The sequence below is a fragment of the Heptranchias perlo genome, unplaced genomic scaffold (assembly GCF_035084215.1).
Source record: "Heptranchias perlo isolate sHepPer1 unplaced genomic scaffold, sHepPer1.hap1 HAP1_SCAFFOLD_49, whole genome shotgun sequence".
NCBI lineage: Eukaryota > Metazoa > Chordata > Chondrichthyes > Hexanchiformes > Hexanchidae > Heptranchias > Heptranchias perlo.
This window is the reverse complement of record NW_027139505.1, coordinates 3793351-3813204: the sequence shown is the minus strand read 5'-3', so window position 1 is coordinate 3813204 and position 19854 is coordinate 3793351. Positions and strand designations below refer to the sequence as shown.

General features: G+C 45.1%; 1 protein-coding gene across 1 annotated transcript; it reads left to right on the top strand.

The window, feature by feature from the left end:
• The first annotated feature begins 217 nt into the window (after positions 1 to 217).
• LOC137313883 (probable G-protein coupled receptor 139) lies at positions 218 to 19585 on the top strand. The gene is made up of 2 exons (XM_067979620.1): positions 218 to 353; positions 18681 to 19585. The coding sequence occupies exons 1-2, from the start codon at positions 218 to 220 to the stop codon at positions 19583 to 19585; spliced, it is 1041 nt and encodes a 346-aa protein (XP_067835721.1).
• Positions 19586 to 19854: the final 269 nt, after the last annotated feature.

Sequence of the window (19854 nt, the reverse complement as noted above, 5' to 3'; positions counted from 1 at the left end):
GAATAAAAATCGATCGATCTCAGTCCTGACATTTCAATTGACCCACAGCCTATTAGGGAAGAGAGTTACAGATTTCCACTAACTTTCCTCTGAAAAAAAGTGCTTTCTGATTTATCTGAATGGTCAAACTGAGGAGAATGCTTCCGATTGACGATGTTGTGTCAGATTGAGGTGAAGGGTTCAGGTTGAGGAGAAGGTTTGTGCTCAGGTCCGATTGATGTGCAGCCTCGCCAGTTTGTCTCATAAGCCGTTCAGCCCGCCAAACCTGCCATCCCCAGCCCGAAGTGGCAAACCTCCATCAGCAACAATAACGGAAGTGTCGAGCTACCTGATCTGCGTCGAGGAGGGGTCCGGTATGACTACTGGTTTGGGAGTTCAGAATGGAGCTGGACACTGATGCAAACCAGTTAAGGCTCCCATTAGGGATCGTTTCTGGCGTCTCTGCGTGAAAGCACTATCCGAGAGATATTGTGGGTAAATTTAACGTTCTGTCGGGATGTATCAAAGCCGATGGTGAATTTGCTGCCGATTATGCACCCAGCACGAATTTGCTTTCCAATGGAGTCAATTTGGGTGGAAGGGGTCAGATTGGGGAGAAGGGGTCAGATTGAGAAGAGGTCCGATTGAGGAGAAGGAGTCAGGTTGGGGAGATGATGTCAGATTGGGGAGTAGGGTCAGATTGAGATAGGGGTCAGATTGAAGATAATTGGTCAGATTGAGGAGAAGGGGCGGATTGAGGAAAAGAGGTAAGATTGAGGAGATGGGCTCAGTCTTGCAGCATAGTTCAGATTGAAGAGAAGTGCTCAGTTTGAGGAGAAGGTGCAGATAGAGGAGATGTTTTCCGTTTGGGGAGAAGGGTTCTGATTGTGGAGAACGGGTCTGACTGAGGGAATGGAGTCAGATTAGGAAGAAGGGGGTTATATTGAAGAGAAGGAGTCAGATTGAGGAGTTGAGTGAGATTGAGGAGAAGATGTCAGCTGAGGTTGGAACAGACTCGGGGCAGGTTGATGCCTGTTGGAGTGCAGTGTGTTTGAGAGGAAATGGGCTGAGAAAAGGTGTTCAGCTGAAGCAATTTTATGGCGAGAGGTGTGGTCACAGGTCGGCTTTGGGAATGAAGTGAGGGAAATGTAATTCGCTACCACAACCAGAAAGGGTCGCTGTGTCGTCAAAGACAACGTTTTTACGAGTTTAAAAATGCAGGAAAAAAATTACCCCCGTCGACTGAGTTATCCGAGCTGGACACATAAATCGACCTGGAACATAAAAGTCTCAGCAATCCTGAATGGCTGTGGTAGGCAATTACATTCCCATCAATAGACATTTACACACGCCGTGTGAACACAGGTCCCTTCCAACATAAATCTGACCAGTTCTCCTCAATCTGACCATTTCTCCCCAATCTGATCATCCATGAAGATCCAGAGAGTGGTGTTCTGTGGTCCCACACTACAAGCAAGACAGCCAGGCAATGGAAAAATATTGCTGAAACAGTGGGGGCGGAGCAAAGGTTTTTGAGAGTATCCATTGGCACCACTGTGTCAGCCAATGTGTGGCACTGTGTCAGGCAATGAGTTTGAAACGGGGCTGGACGTAAGTCAAAACGCATACCAAACTGTCTATTTTGCAATAAACAATATCTACTCAATGAGAAAAAGAGTCAGTTAAACAACGCACGACAACAAACAGTCTACAGAGTCTATTTAGCAAGAGTCTCAACGAACGACAGCAAACAGAAATCATGAACGAAATTATCGCATCTTCTCCCAATAAAAGCAGGGTAATTTCTCCAGCATAATATGGTGAGTTCAGGATATTTACAAAATACAAATTGATATTTTTTCCAGTAAAATGCAGTGAGTAGAGGATGGTAACATAATAAAAATTGTTTATTTCTCCAGCAAAATGCAATGAGCAGAAGATAGTTACATGAAACAAATTGGTTATACCTGCAGTAAAATACAGTGAGTGGGGGATAGTTACATAATAAAAAATGGTTGTTTCACCAGCAAAATGCAGTGAGTGGGCGAGAGTTACGGAATACAAATTGATTATTTATCCAGTAAAATGCAATGAGTGGAATTAGTTACATAATGCAAATGGATTATTTCTCCAGTAAAATGCAGCAAGTGGGTGATAGTTACATAATACCAATTGGTTATTTCTCCAGTAAAATGCAGGAAGTGGGTGATAGTTACATAATACAAATTGGTTGTATCTCCAGTAAAAAGCAATGAATGGGGGAAAGTAACATTATTAAACTTGATTATTTCTCCTGTAAAATGCAGCACGTGGGGGACAGTTGCATAATACAGATTGATTATTTCTCCAGTAAAGTGGAGTGAGTGGAGGATAGTTACATCATACAAATTGATTATTTCTCCAGCAAAATGGAGTGAGTGGAGGATAGTTACATCATACAAATTGATTATTTCTCCAGCAAAATGCAGTCAGTGGAGGATGGTTTCATAATACAAACTGATTGTTTCTCCAGTAAAATGCAATGAGTGCAGGATAGTTACACAATACAAATTGATTATATTGCCAGTAATATACAGTGAGTGGGGGATAGTTACATAATACAAATTGATTATTTCTCCACTAAAATGCAGTCAGTGGAGGATGGTTTCATGATACAAACTGATTGTTTCTCCAGTAAAATGCAATGAGTGCAGGATAGTTACACAATACAAACTGATTATATTGCCAGTAATATACAGTGAGTGGGGGATAGTTACATAATACAAATTGATTATTTCTCCAGTAAAATGCAGTGAGTGGTGGATAGTTACATAATACAAATTGATTATTTCTCCAGAAAAAAGCAGAGAGGAGGATATTTATATTATACCAATTGATTATTAATGCAGTAAAATGCATGAATTGGGGCCTGGCGTCATAATACAAATTGATTCTTTCTCCAGTAAAATGCAGTGAGTGGAGGATCGTTGCACAATACAAACTGACGATGTCTCCTGTAAAATGTAGTGAGTGGGGGATACTTACGTAATAAAATTGATTATTTCTCCACTAAAATACTGTGATGGGGGATAGTTACAGAATGAAAATTGATTACTTCACCAGCAAAATGCAGTGAATGGTGGATAGTTTCATGATTCAAATTGATTGTTTCTCCAGTAAAATGCAGTGAGTCGGCAACAGTTACATAATAAAATTGATGATTTCGCCAGCAAATTGCAATGAGTAGGAGATAATTCCATGGTACAAATTGATTATTCTCCACTAAATTGCAGTGAGTGGAGGATAGTTACATAAAATAAATTGATTATTTCTCCAGCAAAATGCAGTGAGTGGGGGATAGTTACAAAATACAAATGAATTATTTCTCCGATAAAAAGTAGTGAGCGTGCGAGAGTTACATAATACAAACCGACGATTTCCCTGTAAAATGTAGTGAATGCCGGATAGTTACGTAAGTCAAATTGATTATTTCACCAGCAAAATGCAGGGAGTGGGGGACAGTTACATAATACAAATTGATTATTTCTCCCTTAAAATATGGTGAGTGGCGGAAAGTTACGTTCTAAAAAAATGGTTATTTCTCCTGTAATATGCAGGAAGTGGGGAATAGTTACTTAATACCTATTGACTATTTCTCCAGGAAAATGCAGTGAGTGGGGGATAGGTCCAATTGATTATATCTCTGGTCACCATTGACCAGAAACTTCACTGGACCTGACATATAAATGCTGTGGCTACGAGAGCATGTCAGAGGCTGGGTATTCTGCGGCGAGTGACTCACCTCCTAACTCCCCAAAGCCTGTCCACCATCTACAAGGCACAAGTCAGGAGTGTGATGGAGTACTGTCCACTGGCCTGGATGAGTGCAGCTCCAACAACACTCAAGAAGCTCCACACCATCCAAGATAAAGCAGCCTGCTTCTTTGGCACCCCATCCACGACCCAAAACATTCACTCCCTTCACCACCGGCGCACAGTGGCTCCAGTGTGTACCATCCACAGGATGCACTGCAGCAACTCGCCAAGGCTTCATCGACAGCACCTCCCAAACCCGCGACCTCTACCACCTAAAAGGACAAGAGCAGCATGCACATGGGAACAACACCACCTGCACGTTCTCCTCCAAGTCACGTACCATCCTGACTTGGAAATATATCGCCGTTCCTTCATCGTCGCTGGGTCAAAATCCTTGAACTCCCTTCTTAACAGCGCAGTGAGAGAACCGTCACTGCACGGACAGCTGATTTTCAAGAAGGCGGCTCACCACCACCTTCTCAAGGGAAATTAGGGATGGGCAATACATGCGGCCTCGCAAGCGAAGCCGACGTCCCATGAACGAATAAAAACAAATGCAGTGAGTGGGGGATAGTTACATAATACAAAGCGCCTTAAAGGTCTAGAGAAAGGTGGAGAGGGGGTGAGGTTTTGGAATGAAATTTCAGAACTTTATGCCTCGGCAGTTGAAGGCACGGACGCCCGTCGTGGAGTGATTGAACTCAGGAATGGGCAAAAGGCCTGAATTGCAGGAGCGCTGAGATCAGAGGGTTGTAGGGCTGGAGGAGGTTACAAAGATTGGGAGGGGCGATGCCAGCTAGGGATTTGAAAAGAAGGATGAGAATTTTGAAATCGAGACATTGCCGGACCGCGATTCAATACAGATTAGTGAGCACAGGGGTGATGGGTGATTGGAACTTGTTGCGACTTACAATATTGGGCAGCAGAGTTTAGGATGGGCTCAAGTTCATGGATATTGCAAGGTGGGAGGCCGGCTTTCACATTTCGCTGCCTAAATTTTCATCTGCCATGTGTCTGCCCATTTTTCCAGTCTGTCAGTGTCCTCCTGAAGTCGACTACCATGCTCCTCACAAATGTCGCAAGAACTTTCAATCCAAGTATTGCACCGAAAGATTTAACTGCCAGGCTGCAAAACAACTCCCATTACCAAGGCGATGGCACAAGGCGCTGTATATATCTCGAGTCAATCCAGACCTATTCTGACGTAATTCCAGTCATGTACAAATACTTCAATTTTATCGTTACCAGAGTGAATCTATAGAAGAGTGAAGAATCAGTCTCTTTGGCAGTAATCCTGATATTTGTTCAAAAATGAAATGGGATGAAGTCGAACGAAAGTTCTCTTTCGAACATGATATTTCAAATTTTCTCATTTTCGAACTTTCACTGGGATATTTCCAGTTTATGATACAAAAGAATCGTTATTTAACAATAAACACACCCAAAATCGTTCCTTGTTTTGGTAGTATACGTTCGATTGTAGATTTTGGGGGAGCGGCAGTCAAAGTAGATCTGCAAAGCTTGGAACGACAGGTGAGCAAGACGGTGCATAATAGGATACAGGCATCAGTCTTTCCGATGAGCTGAAGTGCACAGAGTGTGCAGGATGGGAGGTCGGCCATGTGAGCGTAAAAATAATCTAGTCTAGAGGTGCAAAAGTTCAGGGAACAGTCCATAGTAGACAAGAACGGAGGCGAATGATGTTACTGGATAACGAGTAGGCGGTCTTCAAGAAGGACAGTATACGGGGTGGGAAGGTCACCTCGTGGGGAAAAGGTACATTGCGTTAAAAACAGTCTAGTTCAGCCTGATATGGTGGCATAGAGAGGGTTAAATCAGTGGCAAGTGAATGGAGTTTAGTGACGGGGGGCTGAAGGCGATTACAATTGTCTTCCTTACGTTTACCTGGAGGAACTTGCGCTCTTCAAGACTTGATATGTAACAAGCAGCCTGACAACAAAGAGGTCGGGGGTGGGGGGTGATGGGGACCTGGGTTCGAGAGAGGTGGTGAAGAGATAGAGCAGGTCGTCGGGGCCGGGGGATGTGGGTTCGAGAGAGTTGGTGAAGGGATAGAGCAGTTGGTGGGAGGAGCGGACTTGGGTTTGAGAGAGGTGATGAAGAGAGAGAGCAGGTGGGGGGGGAGGTGGACGTGAATTTAAGAGAGGTGGAGAAGAGAGAGAGCAGGTGGTGGGGGAGGCGGGGGACGTGGATTTGAGAGAGATGGTGAAGAGATAGAGCAGGTAGTGGGGGGAGGGGACGTGGGTTTGAGTGAGGTGGTGACGAGATAGAGCAGGTGGTGGGTGGCGGGGGACGTGGGTTTGAGTGAGGTGGTGAAGAGATAGCGCAGTTGGTGGGGGAGGGGACGTAGGTTTGAGAGCGGTAGTGACGAGATAGAGAAGGTGGTGGGGGAGGTGACGTGGGTTTGTGAGAGATGGTGAAGTGTTAGAGCAGGTGCTGGGGGGAGGGGACGTGGGTGCGAGAGAGTTGGTGAAGAGATTGAGCAGGTGGTGGGGGAGGGGACGTGGGTTTGAGAGCGGAGGTGAAGAGAGAGCAGCTGGTGGGGGAGGGAACTGGATTTGAGAGAGGTGGTGAAGGGATAGAGCAGGTGGTTGGTGGAGGGGACGTGGGTGTGAGAGAGGTGCTGATGGGATAGAGCAGGTGGTGGGGGAGGGGACGTGGGTGTGAGAGAGGTGCTGATGGGATAGAGCAGGTGGTGGGGGAGGGGACGTGGGTTTGAGAGAGGTGGTGAAGAGTTAGAGCAGGTGGTGGTGGAGGGGACGTGGGTTTGAGAGAGGTGGTGAAGAGATAGAGCAGGTGGTGGTGGAGGGGACGTGGGTTTGAGAGAGGTGGTGAAGAGATAGAGCAGGTGGCGGTGGAGTGGACGTGGGTTTGAGAGAGGTGGTGAAGAGATAGAGCAGGTGGTGGGCGGAGGGGACGTGGGTTTGAGAGCAGAAGTGAAGAGAGAGAGAAGGTGGTGGGGGAGGGGACGTGGATTTGAGAGAGGTGGTGAAGAGATAGAGCAGGTGGTGGAGGAGGCGGGGGACGTGGGTTTGAGTGAGGTGGTGAAGAGATAGAGCAGGTGGTGGGCAGAGGGGACGTGGGTTTGAGAAAGGTGTTGAAGAGATAGAGCAGGCGGTGGGTGGAGGGGACGTGGGTGTGAGAGAGGTGCTGATGGGATAGAGCAGGTGGTGGGGGAGGGGATGTGGGTTTGCGTGAGGTGGTGAAGAGATAGAGGAGGTGGTGGGGGAGGGGACGTGGGTTTGAGTGAGGTGGCGAAGTGACAGAGCAGGTGGTGGGGGAGGGGACGTGGGTCTGAGTGATGTGGTGAAGAGATAGAGCAGGAGGTGGGGGAGGGGGACGTGGGTTTGAGTGAGGTGGTGAAGAGATAGAGCAGGAGGTGGGGGAGGGGACGTGGGTCTGAGTGAGGTGGTGAAGAGATAGAGCAGGAGGTGGGGGAGGGGGACGTGGGTTTGAGTGAGGTGGCGAAGTGATAGAGGAGGTGGTGGGGGAGGGGACGAGGGTCTGAGTGAGGTGGTGAAGAGATGGAGCAGGTGGTGGGGGAGGGGACGTGGGTTTGAGTGAGGTGGTGAAGAGATGGAGCAGGTGGTGGGGGAGGGGACGTGGGTTTGAGTGAGGAGGTGAAGAGATAGAGCAGGTGGTGGGGGTGGGGACGTAGGTTTGAGTGAGGTGGTGAAGAGATAGAGCACGTGTTCGGGGAGGGGACGTGTGTCTGAGAGAGGTGGTGAAGAGATAGAGGAGGTGGTGGGGGAGGGGACGTGGGTTTCAGTGAGGTGGTGAAGAGATAGAGGAGGTGGTGGGGGAGGGGACGTGGGTCTGAGTGAGGTAGTGAAGAGATAGAGCAGGTGGTGGGGGAGGGGACGTGGGTCTGAGTGAGGTAGTGAAGAGATAGAGGAGGTGGTGGGGGAGGGGACGTGTGTCTGAGAGAGGTGGTGAAGAGATAGATGGGGTGGTCGGGGAGGGGACGTGGGTCTGAGTGAGGTGGTGAAGAGATAGAGGAGTTGGTCGGGGAGGGGACGTGGGTCTGAGTGATGTGGTGATGAGATAGAGCAGGTGGTGGGGGGAGGGGACGTGGGTCTGAGTGAGGTGGTGAAGAGATAGAGCAGGTGGTGGGGGGAGGGGACGTGGGTCTGAGTGAGGTGGTGAAGAGATGGAGCAGGTGGTGGGGGGAGGCGACGTGGGTCTGAGTGAGGTGGTGAAGAGATAGAGCAGGTGATGGGGGAGGGGACGTGGGTCTGAGTGAGGTGGTGAAGAGATGGAGCAGGTGGTGGGGGAGGCGACGTGGGTCTGAGGAGGTGGTGAAGAGATAGAGCAGGTGGTGGGGGGAGGGGACGTGGGTCTGAGTGAGGTGGTGAAGAGATGGAGCAGGTGGTGGGGGAGGGGACGTGGGTCTGAGTGAGGTGGTGAAGAGATAGAGCAGGTGGTGGGAGGGGACGTGGGTCTGAGAGAGGTGGTGAAGAGATGGAGCACGGTGTTATTAGAGTAAATGTGGAAGGTAACCCTATGTGATTGGATGATACCACCTTGTTGAAGCGTGTAAATTTGTAAGGGACAAGTTGAGATCGCCGAGGGCGTCCAGAGATAAAGAAGTGCAGTCATTGCAAATGATGGTCAGGCTATGTAAGGGTAGAATCAAGCAAGGGAATTTCCACCGAACTGAGGAGCGGTGTTGCAAGAATGTGCTGTGCTCGACCATGCCTAAGGTCGCAATGAACTTAAGGAGGATGAGGAGCGAGAGTGCCTTATGATCATAGTAACTGAGGGCATGGAACTGGAGAGAGTCAGTGTTTGATGAGGTGGAACCGTTTGATGAGGAGCGAAAGTGCATTATGGTCACAGTAACTGAGGGGATGGAACGGGATAGAGTCAGTGTTTGATGAGAGGAAACCGTTTACCAAGATAATGATGTTGGAGTACGAGTCATCATCAACAGGTTTAGTGTGGCGCCTCCATTAGTAATGTTAAAGCGGGGTCAACATCATTAATGTTAGAGTAGAATCACCACCTGTATAGTTAGAACAGGATCACCACCAGAAATGTAAAGAGTAGGTATGGACCAGTAATGTTGGAGAATACTCACTACAATTAATGTTAGAGTGCGGCCACCCCATATAATGTTCGAGTAAGTTTATGGTCAGTGATATTACAGTCGTGCCAACAGCAGTAATGATAGAGTAGAGACACCACCAGTCATATTGCAGCAGAGTCAATACCTGACTGGTAGCAGTAAGTATGATTTTGTATTGAGTATTTGAAACGTTGTAAACATGTCACTGAACTAGAAATATTCAGCAGCAAGAACCTAACTCAATGTTCATGAGAGGTGTTTACTTCAGGGATCCTGGATCACGCCCAAGCGAATTACATCTGAGATTACTTTCTGTTCATTAATTTTAATGCATGGAGTTTCGTGGACTCGGGTGCATTATTTCCCAATTGGCGATCCTGAGTGCACTGAAGCGGAAAATCTGACCTTCTTTGTTAATTGACTGTAACTAATGCTATTATTTTGTAACTTGGTTTTCTCACTGGGGCACTGATTGTATATAAAAGGAGAGCATTTACAGATCTCAGATGCACTCCAGTTGGAACCAGAAAGTGTAGTCAGAATTGACCAGCTCTTCTGAAAATGGTACAACCAATAATTCTACAACTAAAGGATATTTACTACCCTGTTCTCGCAATCTTTGGTGTTCCCGGTAAGTCAGTCTTTCTGGTTACTTAATAGTTGTGGAATATCTCCCCATGTTGGTGCTTGTTAGAAAATGCATCAGCTAATGATAATATCTTATTGAAGAGTTGTTCATTCTGTGCAATAACTTTATTATTACCAGCCGTAATCCTACCGATTTGCATCGTTAGCCAGTCGCTCTTCTGGTGAGAAAATCGTGAGCACTGGGCTTTCAACATTCTATGCCTATACAGTGGGACAAATTCTCACAGCCCCGAACCCTGCAGTACGCAGCTCATTAAAGATCGTGGGGTAGAGTTACTTCTTGTTTCCATTAGTTTTGCGTGCAGATTCCAGTGTAATTGGCGTAACCTGCGCAAAAGATCGAGGAATTTTAAACATAAGTGAGTGATGGCCAAAACCACTTGCATTTATATTTTCCAAGATCTTTTCCTGTGGTTTGAGATTTAATTCACCCGTATCAGGCCCCTACCACAAAACTGGCCATGCGGCCAGATCGAAATTGTGAGATTCCTCGGATTGCTCTGTTTGGGGAATGGTCACCAAACTGCAATTATTTTCTTAGGCGCACAGGCACCAGTAGACACTTTAAAAAAAATGTAAATCAAAAATATGTATTTTACGAAGAAACTGACTAGTGTACAGCAATGAAACCAGTAAATGTTCAGTGCAATATTTTAAAGTCCTTTTTAATGATTTTAAATCAGGCTCAGGAATGGACACTGGTATAAAAAATGATTATATTTGGTGATAAAGCCATTTTCAGCTGCATCAATATAACAGCACGAGGTTGCCTCTCTTAAAAACAACAAGGAATAATTCTTAATGGAAAAAAGAAACGATTATGTTTCATTACGCTGTCCAATTACGCTGTTTAGTGGAACATTTTACGTTTGTCGTTATTCAAATGAATTTTATTGGTAACTTGAACTGGAACATAATCAGCGCAATTTCGGGCTCATTTTGGGCACAATTTCCCGCTTGCTTGGGATCCAACAGGTGCCGCTGTCCTACCGTGCAGCGCCCTCTGGAGGATAATGGAGTATATTACCCTTGTAACTGCCAGGGCTTCACGCACCGCCGAGGCAGATTGTCAGAGGCAAATTGAGCCCGGTGTATTGTTCCACCCAAGCGTTCATGGAAGCCCAAAGACCAAGAATTAGCCAAATATACTTTTAGATTTATTGTGTCTCCATTGCCTGGTGTAGTAAGGAGAACGGGAGAACTTCTCCCGAATCCTAAGAGGAGAGTGAGATCTCAGAAAGTGAACAGGCTTTGATGTAAATTCGAAATAATTATTGGAAGTTCATGGATCCAAACTGAAATTGCAGCGGAGAAAAAAAAAATCAATTTCGGCCCTTTCCACTAAGCGTTAGATGTTCCTCTTTATTGCTTGGACATTAAGCAGCATAGAGGGGTGGACATTCATCATGGCCTAAATTGGGCGCAGAGAGGAAAATCGGACATGAAGGTTTGCAGGCCAGTTGCAACACCTGTCCAGGTGGGTTCTGTTACCCGTGCGATTGTCCCCCCAATGAAACTAAAAGAACCAAACATAATGAAACTTATGTAAAAGTTTGACCCGTTTTTTCCACTGGGCCGCAGTTGGACGTTGTTAGTTAATTCCTCCCATTATTGTCGCAACTATGGGTTGTTAATCCTTCAACAATATCTTAGCTTGATTCTAGCCTGAGTGATTATAAAATAACACATTTTATAGATTGAATTAGAACAGAGTTGCATTGCAGCTTTCTTCAACATTACATCCAATAGTATTATAGCTGCACTACGACAGTCTACAGATTATATTAAATAACAAGCAATCACACAAACTGATCTGTCCGAGAATCCAGGGTCATCAGACTTTTCCTTCGTCGACTGCCTGTAGCATTGGAGTTCCAACCGTCCCCTCTTGAGAAATCTATCTTTTGTTGGGAAGCATGTCCCATTTAATACTATTCGGCTGCGTTGTTCTGCACGTATGCACCTCTGTCCATATCTCCTGTTTATCAATCATCCCGTTGTGCTGACTCTCAGAAACCAGCGAGGATTGTTTATAATGTGTGCTGCATAAATAGTTTGTTCCACGTCAACCTTGAACATGACTCCTGTGATGTTTATTGTTTACATAGCCTTTCACTGTTATCAGGTCTTCTTGTGTGATTTATTTTGCAACCACATGTCTTGTTTTAAAGTAATCCAACTTCTGGCGTTATCGCATCTAGAACCGTGGTATCCCTTGACGTTTGAATGTTTACTTCTGAAGATTCAGGAAAGATTTTTTTCTTTTACAAACTTTCTTTGTTTGCACACACAGAGGCATGGCATCCCCCGTCACCTTCTGTTGACACCCGCTCTCTTATTAAAATGCTTCCGAGCTTTATGCGAACGATGCGAGATGGGATACTGACAATGCTTGTTTCAAACCATATTCTTAAAGACCTTTTCAAAGGACAACTTAGAAAATTGGCAGGTGGAATAGTCGTGAGCAACTTTCTAGTTTCAGTTTTCAACGACAGATCGCAATATGTAATTTGGATATGAGAGAGAATTACTTTGTTGCGTTTCAAGATTTAATGGATTATAGAACAATCCAAGCTTTCCCTTTATCTGCATATTCATTCATAACTGCACGGTTCTTGCGAAGTACTTTGGCTTGGCACGGTACTTGCCGCTAACATTTAATAGTGGTCACAATCCGGTGTCAGAACTGAATCCAACACAGATAGAAAGGGGAGTGAGATTCTCTTGAGCAGGAGGTTTCATTTTATTTCGAATCCATTCAGACTTTGAACACGATTCAAATCCCAATTTTTTCATGTTCAGAAACCGTCCCTGCTTGCAAGGACCCTAAGTTTCAGGAGATATCATTCCTTTGCATTTAAGCGTTAAATGTTTGGCAAAATAGAAAAGTCCTGGAGGAGAAGCAGAGAAGGTAAGCTCCTGACCGACTTTCTGCCTATTTAAGTTAATATCGCCGATATGGAGCCAGCAGTGTTAACTGAGCGGGTCCCTTCCCGCCTGATCATCCGAGAGAGACGACCCATTCCATGGTTTATGGAGCCAATATTACTGGTATGTGTCCCTCCCCGCCAGATCGTCATACAGTCCACCCATTCCATGTTTTAAGGGTGATGTGGAGATGCCGGTGATGAACTGGGGTGGACAAATGTAAGGAATCTTACAACACCAGGTAATAGTCCAACAATTTTATTTTAAAATCACAAGCTTTCGGAGATTATTCACCTGACGAAGGGGATAATCTCCGAAAGCTTGTGATATTAAAATAAAATTGTTGGACTATAACCTGGTGTTGTAAGATTCCTTACATATGTTTTAATGGGACAGCAGTGTGACTGGTGTGGGCAATTCAAGTGAGAAGCTCACACACAAAGTCCACCCATTCCATGGTTTATTGAGCCAGTGTTATTGTGTGGGCCCCTCCACGCCTGAACTTAACACAGGGGAGTCCACCTAGTTCATGGTTTATGGAGGTTAAGTGAAAAAGAAAATGAGAGGGGCAAAGAGGGTTTATGAGAATCGACTAGCGGCTAACATCAAAGGGAACACAAAATCTTCACTAAAGAAGAGGATGCTGTCAATGTCACAGTAAAGGAGGAGGTAGAAGAGAAATTCAATAGGATAATCATAGATTGAGAGTAGGTATTAAAATGTTGGCAGCCCTCAAAGTAGAAAAGTCACTCGGTCGGGCTAGGATGTATCCTAGTTTGCTGAGGGAAGTAAGGGTGGAAATTGCAGAGGCTCAGGCCACAATGTTCCAATCCTCTTTAGATATGAGAGTGGTGCCAGAGGACTGGAGGATTGCAAATGTTACACTCTTGTTCAAAAAATGGGAGATGAATAATCCCAGCAATTACAGGCCAGTCAGCCTAACGTCGCTGGTGTGGACACTTTTAGAGAGAATAAGCAGGGACAAAGTTAAATGGAACTTAGTAAACATATGGGTCAATAAAATAGAGCCAGCAAGGATTTGTTAAAGGCAAATCATGTTTGACTCACATGTTTGAGTTCTTCGATGAAGTAACGGAGAAGGTTTATGAATGTAGTGCGGACGATGTTGTGATATGGACTTTCAAAAGACGTTTGATAAAGTACCAAATAATAGAATTGTTAGCAAAATTGAAACCCATGGGGTGAAAGGGACAGTTGCTGCGAAATTCCCTGCAGTTCCGATGAATGAGAGATGATCTGATTGAAATGTATTACATTTTTACAGGGCTCGACAGGGTCGAAGCTGATAGTTTGCTTCCCCTGGCGGGAGAGACGAGAACTAGGGGTCTTAGTATCAGGATCAGGGGTCGACCAGTTATCACAGCACCATGTGATCATAGAATCGTTACAAAGTAGAAAAACCCCATTCGGCCCATCGAGCCCATGCCGGATCTTGGTAAGAGCATTCCAGATAGTCCCATTCCCACGGTCTTTGCGATGAGACCTTCAATTTTTTTCCTTTCATGTAATTAACCAATTCCTTTTTGAAAGCCACGATTGAATCTGCTTCCACAGCCATTTCTGACAGTGCATTACAGATCATAACTACGCACTGCCTAAAAAAAAGTTTTTCCTCATATCGTCTTTGATTCTTTTGCCAATCACCTTAATACTGTGCACTCTATTTCACGACCCTTTCGACAATGTGAACAGTTTGCCTTTATTTACTTTATCTGAACGTTTCATGATTTTGAACACTTCCAGCAAATCTCCTACCAACTTTCTGTACTCTAAGGAAAACAACTCAAGCTTCTCCTGTCTATCTGCACAACTGAAGTCCCTCATCGCTGGAACCATTCTAGTAAACATTTTCTGCACCCTCTCGAAGGTCTTCACATCGTATAATGCGGTGCCCAAAATTGGAGCCCATACTCCAGTTGTGGCTGAACCAGTTTTGTTTTGTTGATGTTCAAAATAACTTCCTTGCTTTTGCACTCTATGCCTGTATTTATTACGCCCAGGATCCCGTATGCGTTTTTAAGCGCTTTCTCAAACTCTTCTGCCACCTTCAAAGATTTGTGCATATATGCCGACAGGTCTCTCTGTTCCTGCAACCCCTTTAGGTTTGTACCATTTAGTTTATATTGTCTCTGTAGGGCTGAGATGAGGAAAAACTTCTTCACTCAGAGAGTTGTAAATCCTTTGAATTCTCTCGTCCAGACGGCTGTTGATGCTCAGTCGGTGAGTATAATTAAACCTGAATTCGATAGTTTTTTTCACCAAGCCAATCAAGGGATATGGGGATATGGTGGGAAAGTGGAATTCAGATCGAAGATATATTGAATGGTGGTGCAGGCCCGAGTGGCTGTGTGGCCCACTCCTGCTCTTATGTTCTTATGTAAAAATGAGCGTTTGCAATATAAAGTAAATTGGACAATTTTAAAAGAGATGCAACAGCAGAGACCTGGGGGTGTAGATACGCAAGCCTTTGAAGTTGGATGGACAAGTTGAGAAGGCTGTTAAAACGGCATACGGGTTCCTCGGTTTTAAAAATAGAGGCAAGGAGAAAAGCAAGGAAGTCGTCCTGAACAGTTATCGAAGACTGGTTAGACCCCAGCTATAATGCTGTTTCCAATTCTGGACACCAAACTTTAGAAAGGATATCAAGGCCTCATATAGGTTGTAGAGGAGATTTACGAGAATGGTACAGCAACAACTTGCATTTCTATAGCGCCTTAAACCTACAAACACGTACCATGTTGCTTCACAAGAGCGTTATCGAACAAAATTTTACACAGAGCCATATGAGGAGAAATTAGGATAGCTGACCAAAAGCTTGGACAAAGAGGTAGGTTATGAGAGGCGTCTTAATGGAGGAGAGTGAGGTTGAGAGGCGGAGTGGTTTAAGGGTGGAATTGCAGAGCTTAGGACATAGGCAGCTGAAGGCACAGCCACCAATGCTGGAGCGATTAAAACCGGGGATACGCACGAGGCCAAAATTTGAGGAGACCAGAGATCTGAGAGGATTGTAGGGTTGGACGAGTTCACAGAGATAGGGAGGAGTGAGGCCACAAAGGGATTTGAAAACAAGGATGAGATTTTTAAGATCGAGGCGTTGCCGGACCGGGAGCCAATGTAGTTCAGCGAGCAAAGGGGGCTGATGGGTGAATGGTACTTGGTGCGAGTTAGGATAAGGACAGCAGTGTTTTGGTTTAACTCAAGCTTATGGTGAGTGGAAGATGGGAGGCCGACGTGGAGAGCATTGAAATAGTGAAGTCTACGTTTAACAAATGAATGGATGAGGTTTTCAGCAGCAGATGTGCTGAGGTAATGGTGGAGGCGTACGATGTTGCGGACATGGAAGTATGCGATCCTTAGATTGGATGATAGACTTCAGTTACGCGGTTGCCCCGAGCTCCCGTCCCCTCCGAAAACTCCCAGCGGGACAGAATTTTACATTTTCCCTGTTGAATGCTTTCTTTCTTTTTAAAAGTTCTTATCAACATTACTGATCAAAGCAGCCCGTGTACATCAACTCAAGTATCATCACAGCTCTACATGGAAAACATGTTGTGAAATGTACCTGTGAGTATCCCCGTGTAATTCCACTTCTCAATCTTTCAGTGAAATGTACCTTTGAGTGTCCCCGTGTAATTCCTCTTCTCCCTCTTTCAGTGAAATGTACCTGTGAGTATCCGCATGCAATTCCTCTTCTCCCTCTTTCAGTGAAATGTACCTGTGCGTGTCCCCGTGTAATTCCTCTTCTCCCTCTTTCAGTGAAATTTACCTGTGAGTATCCCCGTGTAATTCCTCTTCTCCCTCTTTCAGTGAAATGTACCTGTGAGTGTCCCCGTGTAATTCCTCTTCTCTCTCTTTCAGGGAAATGTACCTATGAGTGTCCCCGTGTAATTCCTCTCCTCTCTCTTTCAGTGAAACGTACCGGTGATTGTCCCCGTGTAATTCCTCTTCTCTCTCTTTCAAAGAAATGTACCTGTGAGTGTCCCCGTGTAATTCCTCTCCTCTCCCTTTCAGTGAAATGTACCTTTGGGTGTCCCCGTGTAATTCCTCTTCTCCCTCTTTCAAAGAAATGTACCTGTGAGTGTCCCCGTGTAATTCCTCTCCTATCTCTTTCAGTGAAATGTACCTGTGGGTGTCCCCGTGTAATTCCTCTTCTCCCTCTTTCAGTGAAATGTACCTGTGAGTGTCCCCGTATAATTCCTCTTATCCCTCTTTCTGGGAAATATACCTGTGGGTGTCCCCGTGTAATTCCTCTTCTCCCTCTTTCAGTGAAATGTACCTGTGAGTGTCCCCGTATAATTCCTCTTCTCCCTCTTTCTGGGAAATATACCTGTGAGTGTCCCCGTGTAATTCCTCTTCTCTCTCTTTCAGTGACATGTACCTGTGATTGAACCCGTGTAATTCCTCTCCTCCCCTAAGGTCTTCACATCGTATAATGCGGTGCCCAGAATTGGAGAACATACTCCAGTTGTGGCTGAACCAGTTTTGTTTTGTAGATGTTCAAAATAACTTCCTTCCTTTTGCACTCTATGCCTGTATTTATAACGCCCAGAATCCCGTATGCGTTATTAAGCGCTTTCTCAAACTCTTCTGCCACCTTCAAAGATTTGTGCACAAATGCCACCAGGTCTCTCTGTTCCTGCAACCTCTTTCGGTTTGTACCATTTAGTTTATATTGTCTCTGGAGGGCTGAGATGAGGAAAAACGTCTTCACTCAGAGAGTTGTAAATCCTTTGAATTCTCTCCTCCAGAGGGCTTATGATGCTCAGTCGGGAAGTATATTTCAACCTGAATTCGATAGCTTTTTATCACCAAGGCAATCAAGGGATATGAGGATATGGTGGGAAAGTGGAATTCAGATTGACGATCAGCCATGCTCTTTTTGAATGGTGGTGCAGGCTCGAGTGGCTGTGTGGCCCACTCCTGCTCTTATGTTCTTATGTAAAAATGAGCGAAGGCAATATAAAGTAAATTGTACAATTTTTCAAGAGATGCAACACCAGAGACCTGAGGGTGTACATACGCAAGCCTTTGAAGTTGGATGGACAGGTTGAGAAGGCTGTTAAAAAGGCATACGTGTTACTCGGTTTTACAAATAGAGGCAAGGAGAAAAGGAAGGAAGTCGTGCTGAACAGTGAGAAAAGACAAGTTAGGGCCCAGCTAGACTGCTGTGTCCAATTCTGGACACCAAACTTTAGAAAGGATGTCAAGGCCTCAGAGAGGTTGTAGAGGAGATTTACAGGAACGGAACAGCAACAACGTGCATTTACATAGCGCCTTTAACGTCCAAACACTTACCAAGGTGCTTCACAAGAGCGTTATCGAAAGAAATTTGACAGAGCCATACAAGGAGAAATTAGGATAGCTGAGCAAAAGCTTGGACAACGAGGTAGCTTATGAGAGGCGTCTTAATGGAGGAGAGTGAGGTTGAGAGGTGGAGTGGTTTATGGATGGAATTGCAGAGCTTCGGACATAGGCAGCTGAAGGCACAGCCACCAATGGTGGAGCGATTTAAAACGGGGATGCGCACGAGGTCAGAATTGGAGGAGCAGCAGATGAGCTGAGGTAGGGATGGAGGCGGACGATGTTGCGGACATGGAAGTAGGTGGTCTTTCGATAGGATAATAGACATCAGTTCCGTGGTTGCCCCGAACTCCCGTCCCCTCCGAAAACTCCCAGCGGGACAGAGAAATTTACATTTTCCCTGTTGAATGCTTTCTTTCTTCTTAAACGTTCTTTTCAACACTCACTGATCAAAGCATCCCGTGTACATCAACGTAAGTAACATCACAGCTCAACATGGAAAACATGCTGTGAAATGTACCTACAAGTGTCCCCGTGTAATTCCTCTTCTCCCTCTTTCAGTGAAATGTACCTGTGAGTGTTCCCGTCTAATTCCCCTTCTCCCTCTTTCAGTGAAATGTACCCTTGAGTGCCCCCGTGTAATTCCTCTTCTCCCTCTTTCAGTGAAATGTACCTGTGAGTGTCCCCGTGTAATTCCTCTTCTCCCTCTTTCAGTGAAATGTACCCTTGAGTGCCCCCGTGTAATTCCTTTTCTCCCTCTTTCAGTGAAATGTACCTGTGAGTGTCCCCGTGTAATTCATATTCTCTCTCTTTCAGTGAAATGTACCTGTGAGTGTCCCCGTGTAATTCCTCTTCTCCCTCTTTCAAATAAATGTACCTGTGAGTGTCCCCGTGTAATTCCTCTTCTCTCTCTTTCTTTCAGCAAACTTAGTGTCCATTGTGATTCTTTCCCGAGGAAATTGCAGCCTCTCCAAATGTATCTCTGTCTACATGGTGTCCATGGCAACAGCAGATCTACTGGTCATCATCTTCAATGTGATAGTGTCTCACATTCTCAATTATCAATTTCCAAATTCATTCCTGTCCTTCACTTCCGTTTGTAAGTTCACTCAATACATGAAATCTGCTACCCTGGAAACATCGGTCTGGTTCACAGTCTTGTTTACATTTGACCGATTTGTAGTGATCTGCTGGGAGAGGCTCAAAACAAAATATTGCACCAAGAGAACTGCGAGCGCGGTGATAATAACCGTCTCTGTCCTGATCTGTTTGAAGAATATTCCCATTTCGTTTTCATATGAACCTGAACGAATAATTAACAATGAGCTGTGGGGTTGTCTGATGACTGTGGACTTTCTTACATTACCCGCGTGGGCCGTATACAATTTGATCCGCAGTATCACAGTCCCATGGCTTCCCTTCATGTTAATGGCACTACTTAATTCTTTGACAGTCAGACGTATTGTATTGGCCAGTAGAGCCCGCAGGGCGATCCGGGGTAAGGACAGTGAGAATCAGGCTGATTCAGAGATGGAGAACCGAAGAAAATCCATCATTTTACTCTTCACTATATCGGGCAGTTTTATACTCTTGTGGACCACAGCTGCTGTGACTTTTTTAACTACCAGGGTGATAACCACCGTTTATTATCATGGCGACTACACCAGCCCTGCATATATCGCCACTGAAACTGGACTAATGCTCATGTATTTGAGTTCCTGTACAAACACCTGTATTTATGCAGCTACCCAGAGGAAATTCAGAGAAGAGCTGAAGATTATGGTGAACTATCCATGGACACTAATTCTGAGATCATTTAAACAATGAAAAGGCATTAAATCAAACGAAAGCTTCCTTTTATAATCTGAGCTCAATTTCAGCCCCTCTTGCAGCTGAGAGGGGACATTTTTCTCGATATAACAAAATGGGATTGCTCTTGTGAAAGCGAACAGATATCAGGAAACACTTCTTCTGCTTTGTAGTGGTCATTTGATGTCTGCTTTTCCCCGCTTTTTATTTCTCGCTTCTTTCGTTGAGTGAATTTAACCTGTTCCTGGTAAATCAGCACCTTTCGAGGTGAAGAGTGAAAGCGGATA

Bases quoted from the DNA above. Each gene is read 5' to 3' on its own strand.
- LOC137313883 (XM_067979620.1), top strand. From the start codon at position 218: ATGTGCAGCCTCGCCAGTTTGTCTCATAAGCCGTTCAGCCCGCCAAAC. The intron at 354-18,680 runs GTATGACTACTG...TCTTTCTTTCAG, and splicing joins CTGCGTCGAGGAGGGGTCCG to CAAACTTAGTGTCCATTGTG.